The sequence below is a fragment of the Mycteria americana genome, chromosome 3, assembly GCF_035582795.1.
Source record: "Mycteria americana isolate JAX WOST 10 ecotype Jacksonville Zoo and Gardens chromosome 3, USCA_MyAme_1.0, whole genome shotgun sequence".
In the NCBI taxonomy this organism is placed as follows: domain Eukaryota; kingdom Metazoa; phylum Chordata; class Aves; order Ciconiiformes; family Ciconiidae; genus Mycteria; species Mycteria americana.
The window spans coordinates 96,336,744-96,364,599 of NC_134367.1; the positions used below are offsets into that span (position 1 = coordinate 96,336,744).

At 41.3% G+C, this 27,856-nt stretch overlaps 1 protein-coding gene and 1 long non-coding RNA gene across 5 annotated transcripts in view; one reads left to right on the top strand and one right to left on the bottom strand.

The window, feature by feature from the left end:
- Positions 1-5,297, bottom strand: part of MOCS1 (molybdenum cofactor synthesis 1) — a 31,417-nt gene extending 26,120 nt beyond the window's left edge. For all 3 annotated transcript variants that reach the window (XM_075496214.1, XM_075496212.1, XM_075496215.1), the window contains exon 1: positions 5,124-5,297. In XM_075496214.1, the coding sequence (XP_075352329.1) occupies positions 5,124-5,243 (120 nt within the window). In that variant the 5' untranslated portion in view covers positions 5,244-5,297. The remainder of the gene's footprint in view (positions 1-5,123) is intronic.
- A 117-nt stretch (positions 5,298-5,414) lies between these two features.
- LOC142407787 (uncharacterized) overlaps positions 5,415-27,856 on the top strand; it is a 46,308-nt gene continuing 23,866 nt past the window's right edge. Inside the window, exons 1-3 of one of the 2 annotated variants that reach the window (XR_012775050.1) lie at positions 5,415-5,776; positions 6,325-6,416; positions 17,319-17,806. This is a non-coding gene — a long non-coding RNA (uncharacterized LOC142407787). Of the gene's footprint in view, positions 5,777-6,324; positions 6,417-17,318; positions 17,807-27,856 lie in introns of those variants that run through there. The other variant, XR_012775049.1, reaches the window with a different exon arrangement.

Here is a 27,856-nt window from a genome sequence, read left to right on the forward strand (position 1 = left end):
TCTGCCAGAAGAAAGAAATCTCTTTCAGTTTCTGTTTTGAAACGGCCACAACAGCAGCGGGATAAGGGGCGCAAGGCCAGCCCTCCCCAGGCCTGCGGCACCAAAGGTGTCAGTGACAAGAGCTGTAAAACCCGACCCCTCCGCAGCCACATGCACTGCTCCCACCGACACACGTTCTTGTATCTCCCTCTTCTCCAATGTGCCCAGGCAGAACAAGTCGTCTGGTTTTTAATACCCCCGGGGAAATGCTCCCAGCCTGGGCACCTGCGGGTTGTGAGCGAGTTCTGCACAGCTTTACCGTCCCCAGGAAATCCCAAGTTGGGAGCTTGCTTTGTTAGAAATGCTGGCTCTGTTGCACTAACTGTGAGAGTTTCTCAGAATACAAGCAGGGTTAAGTCGAAGAGCCCAGCTAAATATTCAGACTTCACTTCTGCTTCTTCCTCAGTTAGAAAACTCACCCCTGAACAGGCTAAATCTGAAGAAATTTTAAATACTGCCAAATTGAAAAAACACACAAATATTTTTTCTTGAAAACGGCATGGCTTTCTGGCCTGGCTGGATTTCTGACATTCTCCTTCCTATTACTTCGGAAAGGTGTTCACTTTTGAGAGGGAAAGCACTCCCATGCTTATTAAAATTGCTTTAGCCCTCTTTTAGGAGAACTCCTCTCCTGTTTCTTTCCCAGTAACTCATTTTTACACCTTTTTCAGGACCAGGCTTCCTTACCCACTCCACTTGAAGACAGGGGATGGGGAAAAGAAAAAAGTTTTCCAAAACTACTAGAGCTTCTTTCCATCAGCTTCTTGTCCTGTACAGAGATGGGTTTGTCTGGGAGGAAAGAGTGACGGGAGATGGAATTTTTAAGCTGTTAGTTCAGTTTCTGTCCAGTTTTATGTCAGCAAGGAGGAATTAGGAGACACCCATGAGGAGTTCAGTAGCATCAGCTTGAGCTCCACTGGGAGTGGATCCTGTATTACCAAGATTGCCACTGCACCCAGCACCGACTCATATTTTTATCAATTCCACAGGGAAGGCCAAATATCAGCAATGGAAACTCAGCTGCCTTCCTTGTAACTCAGGGCAAGGATGAAGCACTCTCTTGGGTAGCTGTGTAAGCAGGATTTTTCCGAAGGGGAAGAATAGGGTGAGGTTGGACCTAGTCACTTGCAGCCTGTGCGAGAGCTATCAGAGGAGGGAGAAAACCAAAAGCTGCCTGCTACAGTTCCCAGTCTACAGGGAAAGGGTTATTCAGTTCCCTGCAGCTGGAAAAGATGGGTGGTTGTTGGTATTTTACCGTATCAATGCCCAACCACATAACCTTTTCACTCAAAAGGGATGGCTAGAATTCCCAAGTCCCCACTCCCCTCTCTCCATAGTTCACAAAAGACACTTCCGTGCATTGGAGGAGTATGCCCTGTCACACAGTGTGCTTTATCTGATCCGTGAAGAAACAGTTTCAGTCTCTGGGCTGTCAGTCCTATGTTCTATACTAGTACTGAAAGAATGAGAGCTTAGATGACTGCACCTAGCAGCTACATTTTGACAAGCTGTCAACCCTTCAGACCTGCCAATTCACCTGTGATTTCCAGGAGAATTCTTCTAACAATGCAGCAAAATTGGAAGCTGTCACCAGAGGTATTAATAACCACCAGGAACACCACAAACTGACAGATACTGGAAAGGCTCCGTTAAACACAAGGGGAAAGAGAACAGAGCTCTTATCTATTTATCAAGCTGAAGATTGAGTACTATACTTGCTCTAGCCTGCCACCTTTATCTTATCCCCAGTGATATTTTTGCACTATGAAACAGTAATACTTGCAAACACTTCTTCTGGACAGGCCTCGGGGACCACCACAACCTGTATACTTATGACACTGCTAGCGCTGCTCCTGCAATCCTGTTGGGTCTATGCATCAGTGCTGCTGCCTCACTGTAGTACCTAATGCTGCTGCGCCAGCGTCACGAACACAACTCAGCAAAAGCTCTTCTGTTTCATGCCTCACCTTTAATATCTTAGTCTGTAGGGAAGCGGTGACGTGGTGTCCCTGTTCAACCTGGAAATTAGACAACCACAGAGGCTGAAACGGGTCTAAGTAGGCCAAGTGCCAGAATGAGGCCTGAGCTGAGAAGTCGAGGACAAATGTTTTTCTGAGGGCTCAGCAGCTGCTGCCCAACAGTTGACCCCAAACAGCATGCTACAGTTCTGGTTACAGGCACAGAGGGCACTGCTCAGGGACTTTGACCAGCTACCCACAAAACGGAGCTCCAGGACACAGAGAGTTTCAGACATGACTGGCCAAGAAAAAGGGCCATATGAGGGCTTTCTAGACAAGACCTTTACTGGAAATGATACATCTAGAGCAGGATAAAAAAAAAAAGCGCTAATTTCCTTAATGTTACTGCTCTCAAGCCTCACTATCTTAAGAGTCCTCTCATCTTCCTCTTTTGTTTCAAAAAGCTGGGGTTTTTGCATGGAAACTTCCAGCTTGCAATAAAACAAACAAAAAACCAAAAACACAAAAAAGAAGTACAAATTACTTTTTCTATTGTACTGGAAAATACACAGTTTTGTAGTAGAAATATGTAATCCTATATGATTTTTTTTAATTCAAGAATATAATTTGGACATGTATGATGATGCTTACAAGATGACAGGATGGCATCAGACTTTCCTTTGTTAATTGTGAATTAATCAAGAAATGCTTGTACACAACCAACCAAGAAAACGCTGCTTTCAGAATGCCTGTTGCTACCTGCCCTTATCCAGTCTGAGAAAGGGACTCTACCTTGTGCACATCTCCGAGACTGACCCCTGTATCCTGAATACTAAGATACAAACCACCTCAAACATGTGGACTAACCAGTCCAATAATAAGCTGATCAAGTTCTGGGTTTCATTTGTAAACAATTTAGGATCAGCTTCCCAAGTATATCTGATTTCACCTTCAGAACTGACATAAATTTTCACAGCCTCAGATTTGCCCAGTCAGGTTATCTGGTCAATATAATTTCACTTCTATAAATACATCATTTTCACCACATATTTCATATAGAAAACATTATAACGATTTAATGGACATTCAAAACATGAAAAAAAGCTATTAAGTGTTTCTGCTGGAGGGAGTCACTTACCAAGCATTCATAGAAAGTGTTATTACAGATAGCAAATGCAGGATACAGAATGGATAGCATGAACACAGACATTGTCCCACTGCCTCAAAAAACAGCATGTAGGAACAGGGTAAAAAGGCCGTAAGCTGAACATAAGTTCACCACACAATACCAATACAGCAGCTGTACCAACCCCGCTGTTTGTAACCTAACCTAAAGACCATTATAAATGGACGGCCTTGGACACAGCTTTTCAGTTGTCTCCTAAAGCTCCTGAGTTAGAGTTCTTCCTTCCACAGCTGGAAGGGCCATTTTAAAAGGAGATGAAATACAGAGTCTAGCGCTCTCTTCTCCCCTTTGCACCCCCCACCCCCAACTGAAATCTCATGAAACTAAACAGAACCCACGAACATTTTCAGATCCAACCCAGAAGACAGTCAAGCAGGATTCACAATTGTTTTGAATGTTTGAACATTCTGTCATCTGAAAGTTTCACTGTCACCTATGGCTGTAACGTTAATTGCTCCTCTCTACAGATGAATCCCGGGAGAGACCAAGAACAGAAAGAAGCAATGAGTATATTATCACCGTATAGTTGCTAAGTTTGCACTGTCTTTGCTTTTGGATTAGCTTGCTCCTCAGGCCCTGCAGGGTATCAGCCAGTGCCCCAGCACACTTGTCACAGTTACTATGCCACACACACAAATCACCCATCCCATTCTTCCAACCACTGTGGCTTTCCTCCCCTAAGGGAGTAGGGCTTTCAGAGACGGATGTTGTAATCAAGATCTCTCAAAAGTATTCCTGAATGTATGTTAGAACTACTCGATTTATAGAAAGTAGTTAAAAGTAATTCTGATCAGAATTTATAAAGTAGTACATGGTTTCAAAAAACCAAAAGAAACTCAATAACCTTTCTAGATTCCCAAGCCAAGTAAGCATTCAATAAAGCAACACACAAATCCATTTGACTTTCTATAAATAAGTAAGTGGTAGCGAATGCATTCAATTCTGGTGACACAAAGACTGTCACTAGTAGCTTTAGCTTATTTTCTGCTTGTTGAAGCCAGCCATGCAATTGCAAGTAAATCAATAAAGCATGTCCCAGCTGGGATTACTCTGCATGTCATGTCCTATTTCTGCTAGACATTTACAGAACCTTTGCCTTTCTGTGCAGCTTTTTCTCCCGCATTTGGACACCAAGAGACCGAATCCATCTGGGGGACCGAAAGTTAAAGTAGGAGGAGCTAGGTCTGGACAACACCTGTGTTGATTTCATGCCAGCAACAGAACAAACAGCTTCATTGCAAGGCTCGCATGACCCCTTGGAGCACAACCACTGAAAGCTGCCAAACCACTTGATTTTGACCTAGGCAGATTAAATGCCATTGTGTAATCTCTCCTTTGACGGGGAAGGAACACGGAACTGGTTCAGTCCAAGAGACTGAATGTCCTACTTATTTTCAAAGTAAGGATGACATTTCAACAAAGTAAGGACAGAGAATTATACATTACTACACGTTTTCTTGACTCTCCCCCTCCCATATAATCAAGTCATGTTCACCATACAAATTACCTATCGGCCTGGGACAGGTTGCAAAATTAAGTATTTCTATTAAAAAGCACGAGGCAGAGTTTCGGTGCCGCCCACCCCAGCAGATTCCAGCTGCCGTACCCCGACGCTGCAGACGCTTATGGCGGGGGAACTCTCAAGCCCAAGCGTCCCTCGGGAACCCCGCCAGGCGAAGCCTGGCTTATCGCAAGCACCCCTCCACAAACTACGCTTTCCTCACGCCAGTGCAAGGCGCCGGCCCGGGACTCAAAATCCCAAACACGACCTCCGGCGGCCGCACGCTTCCCAAGCGCCCCCCCGGCAGCGGCACCCGCCCGTTACCGGCCGCCGGCCCCGCCGACCACCTGCGGCCCCACACCCTCCATTCACCCCGCGGCGCCGCACCGGCCTCGCCTCACAGCCCTCCCCCGCCGGACCCCTCGGCGCCCCGCCTCACCTGAGCCGCGGCGGAGGGAGCCCTCACGGGCGCCCCGGAGCTGCAGCCGCGGCCCGGGGCCTCCCCCAGCGCCCCCCGCAGGAGCGCGGGGCCGCCGCGCCGCCCCCACGCCGCCGCCATGCGGCTCGCCGGCCCCCAGCACGCGGGGGTCCCCGGCGCCGCTGCCAGGCTCGCTCGGTCACACGGGGGAGGGCGGGGGGCAGGCAGCCAATCAGAGCGGCCGCAGGTGCGGCGCTGCACGCCGGGAGTTGTAGTCCGCTCCCCTCAGCCGGGCGGGCGGAGGGAGCCGCTGGCAGTGGCGGCTCGCAGGTCCCTCGTCCCCGCCGTGCCCTGTTGGGGCAGGGGGGCCCGGGCAGTTCCTGCGAGCGCCGCGTCCCTCAGCAGCAAGGGCAAAACCTGCACTGACAGCCTTTGTTGTCCGCCTTCCCCCTCCCTCGCCTCGGCCCGCCAAAAGCCAGGTGTAGAGCCCGAGGCCCGTAGGCCGGCCCTGCCTGCCGGCTGCCTTCGTGGGAAAGGCGGGTGTTGAAGGGCTCGCGTACGGGGTACGTGTCCCAGCGGGGACAGGCAGAGGACCAGGAAACACGGCTATCCTCAGCTGGGGAACATTTCTGGTGGAAACAACGACTTCAACCTCAGTCCTGCCGAAGTCTCCAGTAAGATCTGTGAAACATTGTCAGAAGATGGGCACAGGAGCTAAATATTCCAGTCTTACGGGGCATAAGAAAACAGTATTTCAGTTTTCCGGCCTATTATACTTTCCCCCACCCTCCCAGTGTTTCACAGACAAGGGCCTTACGGCGAAATATCCGGTAGCCCACCGTCCACCTCCACTGGGCAGTGGGTCTGCAGAGCATGGTTGCCCGTTGCTGAGCTGAACTTGAGGCACTTGTTCTGAACCTGTTTCCCACATGAAAGGAGGGCTCGGGTGCCCAAAATTTCCCTGGATCCCCGTCCCTGAATAATGTCAGCTACTCTTCCAAGACACACGTGTTTCCCTAAATGACTTTTATGGCTCTTAACTTTAGATTCAGATGTTTAGTCAGGTTATACTTAAATCTTTGTTCTGTAGCAAAACACCTTCTTCTGTCCAATTCAGCCTTAAGCATTTAGACTTTAGACTTTATTCAGTCTTTAGGCTGGATGGAAACTAACAGGAAAAATTAGTGGAGCATTGCTTTTTTTTTTCTTTTTTTCCCCAAAGCTGAAGCCATTTGAAAAGAAATACAGACCTGAGTGACCTCTGATGTGGCCAAATATCTATTCTGAAACCATTCTCATCAATATAATGTCAAGGTAACATATACACAGATCAAAACAATAGAGATGATAACAAGGCAAAATACTGTTTTTAATTACAGTTTTCAAAGGATGCAGAAACAAGCTGGATGTTTACATTTACAGTAGCTTTATGAAGCATTGCTTCTCCCTGTAGAACTGGAATAACTGTAATTAAAGGATTTCCTGAATTTCATTGAACAGCAAGTGATAATGAAGGCTGAAATACAGAAAGCATTTTAGCTTCATATTAAATGTAGTAATTGTTCAATTAAGTGAACCTTTCAATTGCAAAAAAAGTTTAATTAGATGTAAAATGAATAAAGATCAAAATCTGTTACAACCTCAGAAAGAGACAAAAATTATCATTTGCTTAATCAGCATTAGAAAACAATCTGCAGGTTCTCTAATATCTTTCTCCAGTAAATGTTGTTACCTACAGTGAAGAGTCTGGTTCTATGGTTCTATAGTTATTTTATTTTACTTAAAAACTATGTTAAGCTTGACTTACACCTGTAATCCAATTGACTATGGCAGGGCTGATCATATCAGGAAAGTTAAGAAATGAAATGTCTTTGCATACTTGAAGCCTTGTATTTTTCCAGTTTTATCAGATTGTACAAATATAGGCATATCTCCTTAAACCAGTATAAAATCAGCTTTTACACCTCCAAAGGCAACCTCTTACTCTCAGAAGTAGCTGCTGCTGGTTGACAGAAACACTTGCCCAGAATTAAACAAAACTGTAAAACAAATGTAATGGAATAAGAGCATCTGCATATAAGATGATTCTGTTTTAACTTTACTGGGATACAGTCATGTCATGTCATGTCACAGGTCATGAAGAGGAAGGGTTTTTGCACATCTGAGACAGCAGCTGGAGGTTTGATTTCTTTGCTTTTCTCAGCAGCTTTCTGAAGAACTAGTACTCAGTAAAGGATTAAAGGTTTGAGGTTTGTATACTTAGGCCAAGATGTTGTCCAGTGTAATGCCTGTGCGTTGTAACTGAAGTTGCACGTGATATTCAACCATGGCAAAATAATACTTATCTACATCTAGCTGCAGAGACCACTGTCACTCTAGTGAAGCTCAAGACAGTTACTCAAGGCAATTTTAGCAAACTCTCGCCACTGGTCTTTCAGTTGTCTTCCAGACATTATGCAGACATTCACTTGTGTTTGGCACAGAGTTAATTCTGTAGTCCGAGTTCCAAATAAAGAAATTTCCTGCCCTTCCTGCTGCTGCCTTCCTTTCTGACTTACAGGGAGCCTAGATTAGCCATGTCTTATTTAGCTGTGTGTTTCAAGATTTTGCTGAATTCATACTTAACACCTTACGGGTCTCATTCAGCACTCTTGCACATTCAGAGATTAACTAGCTTTCCTCAAGAGACTCTGCACTGTGCCATTTGTAAAAGTCCGTGTGCTGGCCAGGGAGCATTACACCCACATGGGCAATTGAAGGGCAGAGTCCAGTCCACATATCAGCATCCTCTGTGAGCCTATCCCAGAACAATACAAAAACACAAAGTGCTGGACTACTTCCAGTGCTATTCATGCTTCAGATAAGCACTGAACAAAGTTTTAAAGATATGTTAATAATGAAATAACAATAATAATTTAAAATACTCAGGAGAGAGCACAGCTGGATGGATCTGCCACACTGAATCACGATTACCTCATTGTCCAAACTAGGCATCCGTTAAGAGTTTCTCAACATCTTTCTGAAACTTTGGGCTACATGCCTGAACAAAAACCAGGGCAAAGTGGAAGACCTGATCCTGTCCTCACGTGGGGCTGGAACACAGCCAGGGCTTGTGTTGGGACTGCAGTTAGGAAAGACGGTGGGAGTGCCTAGTCTAGGGCAAACAAGGGAAAGCCTCCATGACCAGCTTCCTGCAAATTGAGCACAAAATAACTGTTAGACTTTGCAAAGACACAGTAATTGTTTTGTCTGTTTCTTGCAAGAGCAGAACATCATCCCTCTCTGCATTTGTTACTAGTGAGTAACATAGGCACTCCTTTAAAGAAGCTACCACGACGATAGAGATTTACTGTTAAACTTCAGGGCGTATGTGAGGTACGAATGGCTAGCTTAGGACATCTCACAGTTGCTTGTGAAAGTCATAATATTTTTCAGTTCAAAGCACACCACTGCATAATTATTCTTATCTACACTTGAGAAATCCTAGGGAGCTGATACAGCAGAGGCTTCTGTTATAGTTTGCTTTCCTCCTTATAAAGAGGCATGAGAGTCTTCTTGGTGTTTCTTCCTGGTAGCTGGCACAGAATAACATCCACAGTTCTCTAGGATGTACTGCTCCCATGGAATTAAAAAGCATGTGTAAAAAACCACACAGAGTTACAAATAGGGATTTTGTAAATACCCATGCCAAGGCTGCCACAAAAAAACCAGCCTCTCACAGATGCCAAAGAAATCGGAACAAGACCAGCCATTCTAATCAAATTGATCTGAAAATCGTTGGCATGGAACTGGCCGGGCTGGTTAGAAAATATGTGTCAGTGCTGTCTTCTCCTATCCCTCCTTACCTTCTGTGTGCTGGAGAAACCTTCTCCTCCCTCATCTTATTACCCTCCTTTGTTGTATTTTCTTTGATGTCATCCAGTTTTTCTGCTCACAATGAGAAAAGAAAAACTGTTTGTTTAATGTTACTAAATTCATAGTGATGAAGTTTTTGGCATTCTCTGTTTGAGCAGTATCTAGCAGTATCTAGCAGTATCTAGAGTAATGGGCTGTAGAATACCAAGGAATCCAACTGATCGTACACATTAAGGCTAAGTCTACATTTACTTTTCCCATACTTTTGCACACCAATGCTACAGAAAGGGAATTCAGGAATGCACAAAAAACCAGAGGCTGATATAAGTAGAAAAGGGGGGAAAAAGGAAGGAGGAAAAGAAGGGGAGGAAGGGAGAAAAGGAGGGAGGGAGGGAGAGAGGGAGGAAGGAAGGAAGGAAGGAAGGAAGGAAGGAAGGAAGGAAGGAAGGAAGGAAGGAAGGAAGGAAGGAAGGAAGGAAAGAAGGAGGAAGAGTTTTGCTGTGAGCTTGACCTTATCATTTATGTATGACCATGCCCTTCTCTCTTGGCTTCCTTCCTTTACATGAAATATTATCATCACGCCTTCAGCATTACACAACTGAGGAACAGTAGCACTTTGTGCCCTCCTGTTTTTTATCTAGAAGCTCTGTGCAGGACAGCTGCTGCACTTTTGTTTATCTGGAGCAGGATTGCACAGTTCCACCCTTTAAGCAACGTTCCTGGTAAACAGGCTGTTTATGGGCTGACCACAACTTTGCTGGTCTAACTGGGTGCCTATCATGTTAAATTCCTGAGAACTGTGAGAAGAATGAATATAGAGACACAGAAAAACCCCATCTAATAAGGTTGACACGGACATAACCAAAGGAAAGTTTAGACAAAGTTGTACATTGTCTTAGCTTAACTCTCTGTGGGCTTATTCTGCCCCAGGCAGTTCCAGTTGTAGTTTTGGTGTTAATCTGTCAGCATGCCCACATTTTTTTGTATTTGACTGCATTCAAGGACATGGTAAAAGGAGGTACCTGAGTGTTCGAAAACACCGGGAGACTTCTTTTTCCTTTCCCACAGATGACCTGGATTCCCGATGCCCTCCCCTCTCCTCCCATGAGTAACTCCCATTCCTCCTTTCCATGTTAAAGAAATCCTGCTTAATTTTACAGAGTGAAGTTAACTGTATTGGTGGTATGTGATGGTATCTTACATATCAGCACCACCAACACTCCAGGCATAAGGCACTGGGTCAGTGGGATGATTCTCAGACCTGAGAATTCAACTGTATTTTGGACAAAACAAATAATGATCTCCCTTTTTCCTCAAAGTGCAGATCCAGTTCTTGGTCTTGATTTACTCTAAGAGAAGGAATTATGCCTTCCCTGCTCCAAGAGAAGTGTATTGGACTTCAAAAGGGGAGAAGAGAAATAAACTCCAAATGGCCTTATACTGGCTTTGTCATTAAACATTACCAAAAAAAAAAAAAAAAAAAAAGTCTCTTTTCCAATACAGGTGCTGTCTTGCTCTCTTGAAGTTAGTCCCTGTATTTGGAACACCAATTAACTTAGTTAAACAGCTGTACATATGATTTTATGAAATATGATGAGGATTTCCCTTTTAATTTGCTTTGAAGCAATAAATTTAATCAATAACAACAAAAAAGCTTCTTCACATCCCAACAAAACAATAGCTAAGAGCACAGAGCTTCAAGACTTTTTGTGCTGGAAGAGTTTGACATAACTTAGAAATCTATTAAGTTCTGTCAAGGTTCTAAAGTATACCTGTCTTGTCCCTTTCAAAACTAGGTGGTAGTGTTTATAGCCAGGTTCTTAGTCTACCTAGGATAGGATTTATTTTCTGCTTATTTCCTGGCTTATTTCGCTGAAACAAGCCAACTTCCAGTCTGTTAAGCATCGCCTCAAGGTAAGTGAAACTGTAACAAACAGCACTCTGAGAAAGTTAATTTGTATCCAAAGAGCTTTATCAAGTTAGAAAGTCAGACGGCAGAAAATGGAACAAAACAAAATAAAACAAAATAATAAAAACATCAGGGCATATTTGTGGGCTGTTGGCATTTTTGTTTTGTAGATGCTTATATCAAAGACTATATTTTTTCAGATGCTGTTAAGTTCCAGATTTAGCATCCCACAGATATTTCTCTCTGTCATTTCAGTTCCCCTAGGCACTACAGTTCTGTTCAGTTCTTGCAAATCACAATAAAGAACTGTGATTAAGCAAACCAAATCTCACTGAATATTTTCCTCTTTCACATCTTAGGCTATCATCTTGTAAAAGAAAGACAAAAAGGAGCTGTTTGCAGATTCACTCTGTTCTCTCGTCTCCTCTTCCCAATATTTTCTGTATTACCAATTTCTAAGCTGCATTTCCAAAAAAGGTGAAAAATAGGACAATGCCTTGGAAAAATTTTCTTTGAGTTTTTGGACAGACAATCATTACTTTGTTGTGCATTGTTTAGTCACGTAGGTGATGGAAAAGTGGGCCTGAGATGCTGTCTTTAGAGGAGAAGGGAATTCTGCTCTCCTGGTTCCTGCCATTCACCTTCACATCAGTGATTACAAATAGCCTGTAAGGTAACAGAAAATCAAGCCCTTGAGAGGCAGCTATCTGAACAGTGGCACTCAATCTAACCTCCGAGAAGCCATCAGGCCAGAGATTTCAAAGGTTATGACAACTATGCCCACTACATTTGAGAGGTCAGAGGCTTTATTTTCTGTAGTAACTGCTCTTCTAAAGCTTTTCACTCACTACAGTGGTTATTACTCAGACCTTGTGACTGGCTAACCACTGGACCTCTGAAATACTCTGTTGCGGGGAAATGAGAATAGGGTATTTATTTCACGGAAAAAGGCATGTAGGACACTTTATTGGCCTTGTATTTCCTCGTGGATAGTGATGTATTCATTAGCATGCCAGCCTTGGAAATCTGGTCTCCTGACCCAGTTATTTCAACTTCAAATGCTGTGGGTATAAAGAAAATTAATTATAAAATAAAACACAAAAGTGGAACAGGCTGATTTGATGATGACCTGAATGGGCTTTTGTTTGCTAGAAAGTCTTTCCATTTTAGCCAGTGGAATGCCTTTACTTCTTTTCTTTTTTCTTTTTTCTTTTTTCTTTTTTTTTTTTTTTTTAAGCTTGGCAATTAGAGTCAAGAGGTTTTGTGTTGCTGCTGTTTACAAGTTTGTTTCTTCCTCTGACAGAAGAAAATAACTTAATCTTGATGATATCTTCCTATTCCAAAAGACATCCAACAATGTTTGGCAGTACTGGCCTGTCACTCTACATCTTGCTGTTGTGCAAGTCCTTCACGTCCCCACGCAGCACTCATGTGATACCTGTGAGGAAGGCTGAGCACTTTGGTTAAACACAGCATGGCAGAAAACGGAAAGAAAAAGAAGGATTAAACAAGGACGTAGCAGAGAAGTGGGACTCGGATATCTGATTTTAGTGTTTACCTTAAATTTCTGTTCTGTTCCCTACCCTGAATACACGCACATCTAGCTGTTGGAGCAGTGAGGCGTTAGGATACACCTGGGCTCTGTGACAGTGCTGTGGTAGTTTCTCTTCAACATTACTTCTTCATCACATCTAGGAGCTAAATAATAACCCAAGCAGTTGTTTCATAATTGACTTCTGCCTTGTACAATCATTTGCAATCATCTTGCACGGGTAAATGACTGCATGAGTGAACAAGGCTACAGTGTACTGAGCCCTTTGATCCGATTTTGCTCCAGCTCAAATGAAGAAAGAAGTTTGTCCTTGGATCAATAGGAAGGCTATGGCCCTATTCCTCCTAATTTATTTATAATTAGGATATTAACTCAGTCTTGAGGAAGTTTACAAAGACATTATTCAATTCACATGCAGACTGAGAGTCTGGAGAATGAGAATGTGCAGAAGTTAATTCTAAGAACAGACTTATTGCAACAGAGGTAAGACCAAAACAAGAGCCACCAGCATTTCAGACTCTCTCTGCTTGTCTTCCCAAGTGACTCCAACTCATTGGGATTACTAGAGTTTTATAATTGTGTTTCACTGCCTGCTAGCACCTCTTTGTCTCTTTTTCACATTGCCATGACCTCCAACAATCATGGGGGTGCTTGTCAGAGGGAAAAAATGAAGGGGGGGAGGGGGAAACCTGGCTGGAAATTTTCCCCAAGAAATTTAGTAGGACAGGAAGGGACTTGGAGGATCATTGAGATGAGTCCATTGCTGTTGCAGATGGCCATGTCACAAAATTGCACCTTTACTGTTGCTGAGAAGCCAATTTAGAGCCAAGGAGCCCTGATGGCTATAAACCTTCTTCTAAGTTTCAACCTAAAAAAAATTGGCAGTAGTTTATGCACAAGTTGGCCTCTGTCTTATATACCCCTTTCCCTGGTTTTCCATTCATGTGTACCCCTTCTCAGAGCAGATGAAGCACACCTCTTTTAGATTTCTCTTATTAGATGTGTTGTTAGGGTGAGCAGGGACATGGAAAGCCTTTCTCTGCACTTGTTCTGCTGTAATTCATTTTGCTCTTGGGCAATTAAATTTGTTCTTACTATTCTTTAGGTGTTATGAGCCAGATAAGTGTTGCTACTTTTTGACAAAGTCGTTCCTGGAGGCCCTCAGCTACAGAACAGTGCTATAAACTCCCAGTGCCATTAGACATGGCACATACCTTGATCATCTTTCTACATGACCCAACATTCTCCTTGCACCTTTCCAGTATTAAGAAAGAAGAAAATCCTTTTCTTCACCTGGGTGGCTGGCTAGAGATACATTCTAAGATACATCCTTCCAGCAGCTTAAGTCTGAACTCTGCCTTATACATTAAAATTAATCCTTCCTCAATACAATGACTGCTGGAAATCTCTTTCCTAATATGATCCCATGATATATTTGTCTTTTTGAAGACCATATCATGGTGGTGGTAATAGACAAGCAATGACTGACTAGTAAACATAGGATCTTCTGTCATTTCATCACTAAGGAATAAGCAATAGTGTATGATGTAAATGTATGACCTTCTGTTTTGTGTGATTTAATCTCACCTCATTTCTATTAGTCAGGGCCCCGTGGTAATCCAGTTTTTCCTGTCTGATATTCAATATCTCCCCTGATTTGCTAATGGCTGCAAAGTGTATGCAACAAATTTCATCAGAGCACCAGATTTCTGAGCCGACATCATTAGTGGAAACATTTGACAAGAGAAGTCCAAAGACAGATCCTGAAGAGCTCCACTAGCCATCTCTTTCTAGGCTTTCTCTTTCAGCAGACTGTTCTTTGTCATTTTTAGATAGCGCTTAACCAGCTGAGGTCAAAGTAATAGACCAGTTGTTGTCAGAATCACATGACTATTACTTTCTTAAATAGAAAATATAATATCCTATCCTCAAATCTCGTGGAACCATTTAAGACTAGAAGGGATAGCTTTTTAAATAACGTTGCCACCAGACTTGGGTCAGTTATTTCACTGTTGACTCTGTACTTTCCATATCTATGCAGTCATTCATATTAACAGTCTTGCCCTTACTGCACTTTCAATAAGAACGTGTATGTAGAACAGGGACCAAGATATTATTTACTGTTTGCTCATATATCAGTTATCTCTAGTCCAAACCATCTCAATATGTAACAACACAATTTTTTTCATTTATTAGTTTTTATTTCTACAACTAAGAAATGTTTTGCCTTTTATTTTTGTAAACACTGCAAGCTCTGACATACATTGATGTTTTCCAACTAGTTTTTTACTTCCACTTTTGGATCTCCAAAGCATAACTTTGTTTTCTGGTCAAGGCTTTCCTCCTCACCCTGTTCTCATTCCCAATATTCTTGTGGAAGTGGTTCTTATCTTTGAAGCTCATCCTTACAGATTTTTCTCCTTGGATGGGATGTAAATAACAGATAGGTTTTATCAGTCTAGATGCAGCTGTGGTCTGGATAAGGGTAATCCAAACTCATAAGAAGCAATTGTGTCATGTGAGGTACTGCAGCAGTAGGTACAAAAGGGAGATAATAGCTATCTTAATTTCCTGAGTAAATCCCTTCCTCCTTTTTTAGAATATGAAGAAATTATACTCTTTTTCAGTATTTCATATGCCTGTGCTGCAGCAAATTTCTTTTAGCTCTCAAAGTTTGTCCTATTAAAACTAAATAACTAAAGACTTTGATTTTAAATTAATCTACTAATGATCAGCATATGCAGTTATTGGGTTCTTTTGTAATAACCTCTGTCATACCAAACCCAAGTCTAAACAACAGCAATTGTTATTTGTTTAGGGACTTGTGGAAAAAAAAACCTCCAAAAACCTCTCATTCATTGGATCAGGAAATGTCTAGAACAAACTAATATTTAAGTCCTGGTACTCTTTTCCTTGGGAAGTTTACTCTGACTTTCTGGGCAGTGTCTGCATCTAACCAGTATTCAATATTACAGAGCCTCTTCTGGACTCTTATGGCCAAGTATCTCTTTTATGGTTTTGTTTGTTTGTTTGTTTTTATTTATTTATTTATGTAATGGAGACGATGGTAAAGCAGTGTGGAGGGAATGAAATGCCAAGTAATTTCTGACAACATAGATTGCAAGGAAAAGGAGGGAGGGGCATAACACATTTCCCCTTACCCTTTTCTTCTACAGTGTACTGTTTTTTAGGGTGCTGTGGCACATTGCTTCTCCTGCCTGAGGAGGCGGGAGTCCACTTCTCTCACCTCTCTAGCCATGCTATAGTCAGGATACTCCTGAGTGGAGTACCATCAGTCCATCTCTGTTGAAGATGCTGTGCTTTGCATGGAAGAATTAGCTTTGAGCCAGAGGGAAAAAAAAAGACTCTTCAGTCTTACAGCTAACTTATTCCCTTCTGTGACCAGAGGAACATGACTGCCATTTGCTACTCTAATGAACATTTAATAATTATAATTATTATGTTCAGTAGGCAATGACACCTGCGTCCCAAGCAGATGCCCAATGCACAAAACTCACACATAACAAAGTTCTATTTTATGTAGAATTATAATAAGACCTGTCCACTGGATGGGGTTGGATGTGAGCTGTGTGTATTTACCAGATTTTCCCTGTACCCCAGTTTTCATTTGGGAAAAGATAGGCATCATTGCATTAGGCTTACTGAATCAGACTCTGGAAGTAAAATTACTATTTCGTGAATTCTGTATCTCTGGTGTGAGATGACAAAACATATCAGAATCATGCAGCAACCTCCAGCCATACAGCAGAAGCAGCCATGTATGTTCTGGACAGTGGGGAGGAGTGTGTGTGGAAAAGGAGGTCTGAATGCCAGAAACACCTAAATACCTTTTCAGGCACCTTCACTAAATGTTTTAAGTGTTTAAATTCCCCTTGAGATGCTTTCCCATTTCAGTTTTGCTCAGCTGTAGTTCTTTGTTCATGCACCCAAAATTTTACTCAGAATTATGTGAGAAGTATCACTAAGGTCCATTAAACCCAGGGTTCCAAGGACTTTTCTTACTTTTGTGCAAGGCTGTTTTTAACATAGATCTGTTCTCCAATTCTTGTCACCGTGTTGTCCACGAACAACCCTGCTGGCACAACCAGGAGACTCATTTCAGAATGAATGAATACAATGCTAACAAGAAAATTTCCCGGTGCTTTCTAAGTGTCCGTGTCCTACTCAGTTGTACTGAGTAATGGATAGGAAAGGGCAGCAAATCACTATATGCAGATTCTTTGATATGCATCAGAAAGCAAGGTAGGGCAGAAAACCTATGAATGATGAATAAGAACCCAGGGAATAATTTCCTATTGAAGGTTTTGCAATAGCTTGTTTGCTTATTGGCAGTTACCTCCACGTGTTTAGTCTGGAAGTGTGAGCCATTAAGAATAGTGAATTCGGTCCCAAGCCTTTGCCCTGAAATTCATCCAAAACCTTCCTGAAGATCAGGAAGAATTCATGACTTGAATGTTTTCCTCTTCATTTCTGGGAAACTTCAACAGCAGGGCTTGGGGGACCAGAGCTGTCAGGATGCAATCTTACATTGAGAAGGTTGCAATAACTTCACTAAGCTTTGGAAAAGCCTTTGTGTATGGTGCAGTTAAGGGAACTCAGAAATCAGCATCTAAGTTTCCAAGTCAGTGGAAATGATGAAATGCAGACTAGCGTTACGTCTCTGGTTCAAACAGCTCACCTTGCCATACTGCAAAAACAGCCTTTCAGTGTGCTTAATAAAAACCTTATAACTCTCTGGTTAGTTGCTAATAGAAGACTTGCTTGGGGAGAAAGTTTGCATCTTTCCTCATATCTGTGGTAGCATTCTTTGAGGCTTGGAGCATGAGATTTAAGGTGCTGGTACTATGATCTCTTTTTTGCCTGCTTTTTCTTCCTTCAGTTTCCAAAATAAATCTTCTGAAGCACCGACCAGAGGACATGTGTGAAGGAGCTAGCTGCATTCTGAGAAAGCATAGGTCCAGTTGTGCTAAAGCTGTCATTTCAACTTTTCTGCAGGACCTTCGATAACGATACAGAAAGAAAAGTCGGTACAGTTTATAAGTCTCTCCAAGTGATTTTGCGCAATGGCATAAGTGAAACTTGCATCCATATTGCAAAGAGACAGGGAAGCTGATGTGTCTAAAATGCCATCTCTAAGAAAAAGAAAAGCCCCAAACTATTCTAGTTCTCTAAAGCATGTACTGCATCTTCCTCAAAGGCATTTTTCTGAACTCTGCCTGAGATGAACATTGATAAAGAAAAACATCAGCTTTCTGTTCTTTCACCAAATATAATAACTATTAATGCTATAATAATCAGTCACAAAGACCTTTCCATTACAACTCAAACATCTTTTCTGACTCTAAGTGTATCCAAGGCCACCAAGTTTATAAAAGACCCATTTTGTAAATGTCAAATTCTACTTCTTTTATGCCAAGATTTCTGAGAAACATATCAAGAGCAATGAAGATATTAATACATCTTGATGTGTCTCCAGCCTGCTCTGTGGAGTTGGCTAAATAAGAGGGTATTTGATTTTGTTCAATGGCTGTAAGAGATGTCCCAGAAAAGAAAAGGAAGGCACATTGGTTTAGATTAACATAGAAATTAATATCTATTTAAAGAAAATAGACAAAATACCATTTTGTATAGAATAATAATGTTTGTTTTGGCCCCGCCACCCCCCCCCGCTAGTGAACTGTTTCATTTCCTTGTTTACTTTTTCATTTAAACTTGAAAAATATGGGTGGGTTTTGTTTTTAAACAAAAATATATTTGTCATGTTTTTGAGAAGTTGCAGAAAAGAGGAGACCATTTGGGAAGCTTGATATTTCTTACCCCTTTCTGGGAAGTTGAAACTGCCAAATTTGATCCAAAGAAACAAATACTTCTAGTTTTCACAAAACAGCACAATTTGGTACAGTTAGTTGTCAATATTTTTTTTAAAGTGCAGCTGTAATTCCTATGGTAAAATAAGTATCTTTTTTGTGGTTGTTTTTAGATACCTAATTCTTTTTCTGTTCGGGGTGATAACACAATTTAGTGATTTAACAGACAAATAACTTCAGCATGTGTTCTGGTTCAGAAGGAAGAAATACAAGGACCTTGGCTCAGACAAGCAGTCTTGTACTCAGAAGTGAGCCCTAGACAGCTGAGTTCTTTCCAGCAAGTCAGTGCACATAACTAAGCACTAACGCACCATCCTGTAACAGATCAGTGAGATAAGCCAGCACATGCAGAAGACTTGGAATAGGTCTGGGGAACCACAGATCAGATAAGCAGATTTGTAGTAAATACTTAGCCCACTTCTTAATTCAGTGCTAGCTGAATTAAAGCTGAGAGCTGAATTAAAAATGTGGGTTTTGACGTGAAAAAATAAAAAACAACTGTTTGCAGCTAGGTGGTGCCATAGGCTTATGCAATCCCAACCAAATTAGCGATGCTTTATAAGAGGACTTCCATTCTACACATGATATTGTACAAGAGCAGGATGTGATCTAGTAGTCAGAAACTGAGTCTGTTTGCTGTCTCTAGTATTGCAGAAATAGTAGTCACTTCAGAATTATTTCCTGTCCCATGACACCACCCAAATCAAATAGAAATTACAATAAGACCCCTCTGTGGAGCAGCAGAATTGAGGTAATAACAGGGAACTTCAGTGGCAGAGGAGGAGCTGTGTTTCCTGACAAATACTGAAACTCTGTCTGAGCTCTTCATCAAATTCATGCATACAAGTGCTGGACATGAAATAAGATTTGCCAAAAACATGTGGCAGATTGTCTTGCTTGAACTGGAGTTGAACAATATGAAATTTTGCCGAGGTCCGAAGTCAATTGTATGGGGTTCAACAAGGCAAAGTGCAAGGTCCTGCACTTGGGCCACAGCAACCCCATGCAATGCTACAGGCTTGGGGAAGAGTGGCTGGAAAGCTGCCCGGCGGAAAAGGACCTGGGGGTGTTGCTTGACAGCCGCCTGAATATGAGCCAGCAGTGTGCCCAGGTGGCCAAGAAAGCCAATGGCATCCTGGCTTGTATCAAAAATAGAGTGGCCAGCAGGACTAGGGAAGTGATCGTGCCCGTGTACTCAGCACTGGTGAGGCCACACCTCGAATACTGTGTTCAGTTTTGGGTCCCCCACTACAAGAGAGACATTGAGGCGCTGGAGTGTGTCCAGAGAAGGGCAACGAAGCTGGTGAAGGGTCTAGAGCAGAAGTTTTCTGAGGGGTGGCTGAGGGAACTGGGGTTGTTTAGCCTGGAGAAAAGGAGGCTGAGGGGAGACCTTATCACGCTGTACAGCTACCTGAAAGGAGGTTGAAGCGAGGTGAGTGTTGGTCTCTTCTCCCAGGTAACAAGTGATAGGATGAGAGGAAATGGCCTCAAGTTGTGCCAGGGGAGGTTTAGATTGGATATTAGGAAAAATGTCTTCACCGAAAGGGTTGTCAAGCATTGGAACAGGCTGCCCAGGGAAGTGGTTGAGTCGCCATCCGTGGAAGTATTTAAAAGACGTTTGGATGAGGTGCTTAGGGACATGGTATAGTGGTGGTCTTGGTCGTGTTAAGTTTACGGTTGGACTCGATGATCTTAAAGGTCTTTTCCAACCTATACGATTCTGTGATTCTGTGAAATCCTAGGAGAGATTACAGACACTGATGATTTCCTTTAACGCTAGGGGTCTTTAGCTAGTTGTGCATATGGAAGTACATGCTCTAGTGATCCCCTCCTGAATACTATATTGAAATGTTATTCTTTATCCTTAAAAGTTATCCAGTTCTTTCAGTTACTTTTCCTTGACTCCCCTAACTCCTCAAAACTAGCAAGTATTTTGTTAAGAAACTCCCACAGAAATCTTATGTAGCTGGGAGAAACAGCAAGCTAAATACATTTATAAGGTTTATTTTCCAGACTGTGTACTTTCATACTGCTCCTGAGGTTCACAGAACTATTTTAGTTGAATCTTTTCTGTGCTTCTTAACAATTTAGATTGAGGTCAACTTCTAATTTTTACATTAATATGTAGCACAATATAAATCACACAGAGTACAAATGCGTCATCACTACATGAATGCATTTGACAGAGCATTCGAACTGTGTGGCTCACCAGCTTGAACCCAATAGCAAAATCTGAAGAGAAGCAACACAATTATTAGAAGGCAGAGTTCAGTTGAACTAGGCAATGTGGTTTTCTTGAATCTCTTTCTGTATAACACATGCATCTCTCTAGAAGTCAGGTTCATTTTCTTTTGCTCTGGAGCTTACTGCAGTTCATGTCACAGTTCATTTGGAAGTTGTACATTAACAGACTAGGAATGGGACTCCATCTGAATTGAGACTTGTCTGAAATTTAGGTACCAAAAGGTTCAATGAGCTATTGAGATCATCTGTCTTCAAGTGCTACCTAAAAATTACATCTCTGTTTTGGGCCACAAGAAGGACCCTTAGTGTCTAACCTTGAAATCACTAAGTGGATTAAAATCTGGGACTTCCCCCTGTACTAGAAGTGTCTCAAAACTGAATTTCTTAGCTAGGGTGCCTTTCCACTAGTTTATGCATTTCATTCTTCTCTTGTGATGGAGACCTGTGTTCTTTCCTCCTCTTTCTACTTCTTCTACCTTCCTCCCTCCCGCCTCTTGTGTCTCAACACCATGTGGAACCATATCATCAGAAGAAAAATAGTTTATCTTACTGCAGGTGATCCATTCCTTAGCGTTCAGTACACTCTTTACACTTCAATAAGTACAAGTTATATATCTTGCAGTAAGAGGGCTGTTGTGTTTATTCTGTGCTTTTTACTTATTTGTGCCTTGATTATACAGTTCTTTCTTATAGTGACATTTGCAGTGAAAATGTGTTCAGAGGAATTGTATGGAAAATTGTTACCTACTGCTTATCTGTACTGTGTCTTGTTTATTTTTATGCCTTTACCAGTCAAAACTCCCTGAATGTAAAGGAATGACTAATGCCATTAGAAACTCCATTATTATCATCACAGGGAACCTGAGGCAGACAGGCTAGCGATAGGAATGAGGAAGGTTTCCATTAGTGCTTCTCCTAATCACACTTGCAACCTAATGTGTGACAATCGGGTACCTTGATGCCTTACTAAGTGAAGGCCAAATCCAGTGGTTTTTACTCAGCTTCTGGAGACGTTGTGCAAACCTGAGAATGCAGCCCTTCACGTGTTGCAGTAGGATGGGGTACGCATCTGTGGGCTATGACAGACTGCCCTGCCTCTCTTTTCTGTAGTAGCTATGGAAGGATGGCCTCAACCACAGCCAGAACACACACTTCAGCAGCGTGCTAGCATCCTGCCAGGCCCACTTACGCAAGCATCCATCTTTGAGGTGACAGGCTGATGAGTGTTAAACAGAGCACATATTGAGCCCTTCTTGGAGCCTCTTTATCACTGTGTAGCCAGTTACTCATCAGAGAATGATGCTCTGGTTTTCAGCAGAACTGTTTTTCCACTATCATCATACAGCCAGGTGTTGGTCAGATGGCTGGGTCATTGGTTATGCCTTGTCTTTCATAATGCAGTGCTTTGCACTGGCTTTTCCCAGCTGGTTTGAAAGAGTTAATTGTACATGTACAGCTGTCAATACAGAGTAACTCAGTTCAAGGTGCTCAAGAACAAACGGACTATGATGGTTATTATGGTTTTTTTTCTTTAAAAACAAAAAAGAAAAAGAGAAAAAATATCAGGGAAGTTGGATGGCCCTGTTAATGACCTTCCTTGCTGCTCTTAGTATGATATTAGATTAATTTTAACTCATTTTTAGGGGAGCTGGCCAAATGCATTGAGCCATTTCAGCGTAAGAGTAGGCAATACCCTTTTCCCTGCTGCAGTACAGATGGTTGGGATATCTGTAAATATTAGGACACTTTCAGAGCTAACATGCAGATGCCTAACATGGGATATGCTGTTGCTTTAGTTAATCCAAATGCTAATTGGAAAGTAGATCCCTTAAATAAAACAAGAGCAGGCCATATAACTGAATACTAGAGACTTGTTTTCCCCAGTGTAAGAGCTTCAAGGCATGACAGATGTAACTTGCCTTGCTTCATCCAGCATTTGGGAATACTGCACACTGTGCAGCATAAGCAGAATTCAGACTTAAGAGTTTCTTTGTATCACATCTTGTCTGCCGCAACACAGAGGTGGCTGTCAAGACGACCAAGGAACTGTTACAAAAAGGTAAACTAACTGAAGGCAAAACCCCACAGACTGTATTTCTAGGCTGCAGGAATACAGTAAGAATAGGCAGCATCCAGGTATAGCACATGATGTCATATCTATCATGTCCTCCTATGCCTACAAGACAAATATTTGAAGTTGGCAATAATGGAGTCATTGAAAGACTTCAGAGAATGACTGTTAAGCAGATAGACACAGGTGAATCAATCATGTCAACAGTCCTTCAAAAGACCAACAAACTCTGCAAAAGGCAGTTCCTGCTTGAAGGAGGGTGTGCAAATACACAAAACAAACCAAAAAAATACCCCAAAGAAACAGATATGGAAAAAACTAAATGTTGCTTGCATGATAGAATTCATAAAAAGTGGTAACTATTTAATTTGTATGGACGGCCAGTTTTTCTGCCTCCTCTAAAAATCTTTCTGGAGCAGCAGCAAATGTTCTTCTGCTTTTCTGGCACACCTTTTGAGAGGGTATAAAGTTATTTCTCTTACATAAATCTTTTGTATTTTTCCTCCTACTAGAACCCTGGGTTTCCAACAAACTGTGCAAAACCTTAATGGAATTTTATACATACATATTGTAAACACATTCAGGAGTTCCCTCCATATATATTTTATTAATTTCAACTTTCTCTCTACTACGTCATTGCAAGACCTTCCTCTACCATCGTGTGAGAGCTGAAAACTTGTCTGTATCTTTCCATCTGATCAGCTGAAAAAAATTTCCTAATTTCCTCGCCTGCCTGGCTTTTAATTTCTCCATCCTTCTACCCAATTTAAATTCATAAAGCACTTTGAGTTCACATTTACATCAAAGACACTCCCCAGGATACCTCTGTATTGCATTCGTGTTCTGTTCATTCCTCAAATACTCGCCCACTCCGTTTGGAACATACACTATTGAGTTTCTCCTTCCTTTCAAAACACCAGGAGTTAAAGAAAGAGAACCTGATTTTTAAAGCCCAAATGTTTGTGTATTTTCAACAAGACACTTCACATTATTTGGATGGTTTCTCCTGTTTATCAGGAAGGTTTGCATCAAGTGGAAATGAAAACAACATCAAGCTCCAATGGATTGAGATGGTGACAAAAATTTAAAGAGATATAGAAACCTTTCAAAGTCTAATAAATGAAGTGATACTTTTATCTGCTATCATTTGAATGACTCTGCTAGAAGTCTAACATATTTTCTGTGCCCAAGTCCTGATTAGAATTTTGTTTTAAAGAGAAAAACAATAGTTAGGTTTTGAATGCTCCTTGCTTTTTTTATTTTTTCTTTCCTCCCTCATCTACGGACTACATGAAAGCCATTTCCAGCACCACATTTTTGTATATGACCTTCCCTTCTGCCCCCACATGTGCATCATGTTATGTTAAATTAACTGGGATCTGTACACCCTGGAAGTGCAATAAGTCAATGTTTTATTTATAAGTGTGGCAAATGCATATACCATTATATTATCTCAGCTGGGCTAGTTCATTTCATTTCACCTCATTTTCTGTGTAACTCTGAAGTTTTGTTTCCACCCTCTAATTTTGGCAGCTGCCTCTAATCACATTCTCTTTTGCTGTAATTCTCCTGTGGGTACATAGGAGTCCATAATAACTTTATCAGAAGCAGTTGTTTGTGTTCCTATTATCATTCATCTGCTGATGGCATTTTACTTTTAAAAAAGGGGATTGGTCAGTATGGCTTCAATTTTGTATGGCATGGGGAAGTTTGCAAGTTACCCTATACTGCATCTTTCATCTTTGTCTTGCAGCACTTTATTATTCGACTCCAGGAATTTCTGTTATGGTTATCTACCATACCTCAGTTATGATTTGTATTTTTCTGTTCCATATGTAGTACTTTTATAACTCCTGTCATCTGACTGAAACAATCCATATGCTGTTTTAACCTTACCCTCCTGTAGATCACAATTATCATCTCCATTTTAGAGCTGGAGAACTGAGGCAGAGTGGAGAGCAGAGGAATGTCCCTATAAACCCGGGGGGGGGGGGGGGGGGGGGAGGGCAAAGCAGCATACTCATGTGATGAAATGCCTTGATCATGATCCTGTTTTCTTCATAATGGAAACATGGGCCATCAGGAAGGCAGTACATAGAATTTGCTGACATTTAAAAGTAAATGCTTTCAGTGAGCTGCTGTCAGTAATGAGACAATCAGCAAGAGGCTGCAGAAATGAAAACTACAGTAAGGGAAAGGGAAAGCCTGCTAATAGCCAGGCTTTTTGGTTTAATAGAAGAATGGCACAAGAAATGACTAGCTGACATGACAGAATGGGATGGGAGTAATCCGGATTTAGACAGAAAACAAGAAGTGCAAGGCAGAGTACAATAGTTTGAATATATAAAGGGAATCTGTAAGTTAATAATTAGAAGGAAGAGAAAACACTCAGCTTTGATAGTCAGAAATGGGATATATAATAGTTTCTTACATAAATTTGTAAGTTCAGAATATTTCCTTATTTCTATGTTAATATGCCTGATGTTTTCCATATCATTTGTCTCCAGATAAATGGCTGACACTTAGAAAAATACAGAGCAGAAAATATATTTCACTTTTGAGTATTCTAGGAGTTAACATCAGCTGACTTAAATTCCCGTGCCAAAGCACACTCTCACCTAATACAACTCTAAATGAGTATCTGTAGAGTCACTTGTTGCATATTTAACTTACACTGTTATCTGTCACCACAATATTCAGGCTGGGACTCTATGATGAAATATATCAGCCTGGTGTCCCTAATCCATGTAATTTAAAGTAAAAAATAAATTGAAAGAATGAAGCAGAGAAAATATTTTTAGCTGGGTACCATTTATTCTGTTCTGTACTAATCACTCCCTGCCTTTGTTAATTGACTCATTTTTAACACTGTGTTGTTAAGCTCGTGCTGCTTAATGCTCTGTGTGACCAGGATCTAGCTTGTGTTAGTCATTGAATCCCACAGTTTAGAAGTGACTGAAATTCAACAATGTTCTCCCCTAAAATAAACACTTATTAATGTATCCAAATAAGCAATAAGAGAGGGAACAAGCTTGATTCTGGTGCAAATTTAATGAAGTCAATGGAATGACTCCTGTGCAGAACCAGCATGCAACCAGAACAGTACCCCAGAGTACTAACAAAGATTATTTCCTCATCAGATCAAAGTCCCAGAGTACACTGCACTGCTATTTGCTGACCTCTTGGTCTAGATTCCTCTTCAGGGTAAGTCCAGTGATATCAGTAGGATTTAACACAAGTTGTAATGATAGGAATGCACACTTACTGAGTAATACACAGCAATCTGCAGAACTGAGCCAGAGACCACTGAGCAAAGTTCAAAAGATAGTTTGCAAAGGCTTCAGTGGGCACATACATTTGAATCAGGAGAATTCACAGAACCCCTTTTCCAAAAAGGAAAGAAGCCATCCCCTAGACTTCCCATTATAGGCACTGATTCAGGAAGACATGTGATGAATGTTAAGGATTTAAGTTGCCTCACTGAAGCCAATGGACTTACCATAATACTTAGAACTATAGACATGTTGATCAGGTATTCTGTAATCAGATCTATTTTACCCACAATATGTATTTGCTTTTTGCATTGTACTCTTGAATCTGCTTGTATATGATAAGTTAACGAAAGCAATGTATTTAGTAAAACACTTGAATGTATGTTGGTTTTCCCTCCTATAATGAAGTCAAGATCACAGCTAAATGTTTCATGGCACATCATTCAAAAAAACGACCCAAACCACTGTTGGCAATATTAATTTATTCCAAAGTAAAACTGAAGACAATTGCAAAGACAGCCTCCCCTTATTTGTATGTTATTGAAATGGTTGAAACTATTTCAATAAGAATGTAAGTATATCTTGAAATATCTTGCATTTCTGCTCATATCTTGAGATTCATGTGCTTTATCAAATATCACACCTCTCCTCCATCAGGTTGTACTGCTTATTGTTGTTGAAAAGAACCCATGGGATTTTTTTTAGTATATCACATGGCAGGGGGAACCAAACCAAAACCATTCTAACTTCCAACTCTCATACAAGACCAACTAGCTGGAAACCATCCTTAGATTGTTTAGCTTCTCCTTTAAGCTACTGATGAAGTGGATTCCACATTTCTAGACTGCCTGGTCTAGCACTTCATTAGTCTGTCTCATAGTATGCAACTCCTTACATTCAATCTAAATCTCTGCTAAAAATAAAGTCAACTTTTCTCAATTTCCCTTGGTGTGTATAGAAAATCTTTTATTCATTAGGAAGCTCATATCTCTCTCTACATTTTTTTAAAAGGATGAAAACAAATTCAAATCTTTGAATATTTCCTTATAGTTGTTATTTTCTCAGCCTGAGATTGTTCTGTTTCACCTCCTTTAGGCTCTTCACCACAACTATCTTATTTAAGATTATCAGTGGTTTTGTGATTGCTTGTAACATTTTAACTGAATATCATGTTTGTTATAAACAACAAAAAAGGACTTGACTCATTTCATCTGCCTGTGTTAGGCAGGATTACAAACAGAATGGACTGATTTTTGTAAGGAAGGAAGAAGGCAGCAGAGTTAGAACAGGGATGAAAAAACCTTCCTATATTTAAAAGCTGTATTCCAAAATTGTGCTATTGCCAAGACCCACAAGACACATGTATAGGATGACCTGGTTTTAATTTGGGTGGCTTTCACTTCCATCACCGAAGTACAGGGAATACATAAACTGGTGCATGGTTTGATGATGTGGTATCTGCCTCTTTTTGCAGTTGTGTGATCTGATGTGTGTTGAAGACATCACACACTTGGCTGTGCTGTTTACATATTTGATGTGTTAGGAGGTCTCAGTCATGTACTTGAGAGATTGTGTGAAGGCCTCCCTATTCTCTGTGCAGCAGACAAACCTGCTACATAATCTTCATACAAACAGAAAACTAGGACTAGACCTTTTATCCCTTATCTCTAAAGTGTACAAGCCCTTAGTGTCAGAACTATGAGACAACTTTGATGGCCAGAGTTAAAAGTGTTCTTGGTGCCAGGGGACACCAAGTGTATGAGGGGACATCACTTGTAGTTAGAAGTCATAGAATCATTAAGGTTGGAAAAGACCTCTAAGATCATCAAGTCCAACCGTCAACCCAACACCTCCATGCCTACTAAACCATGTCCTGAAGTGCCACATCGACATGTTTTTTTAACTCCTCCAGCGATGGTGACTCCACCACCTCTCTGGGCAGCCTGTTCCAATGCTTGACAAC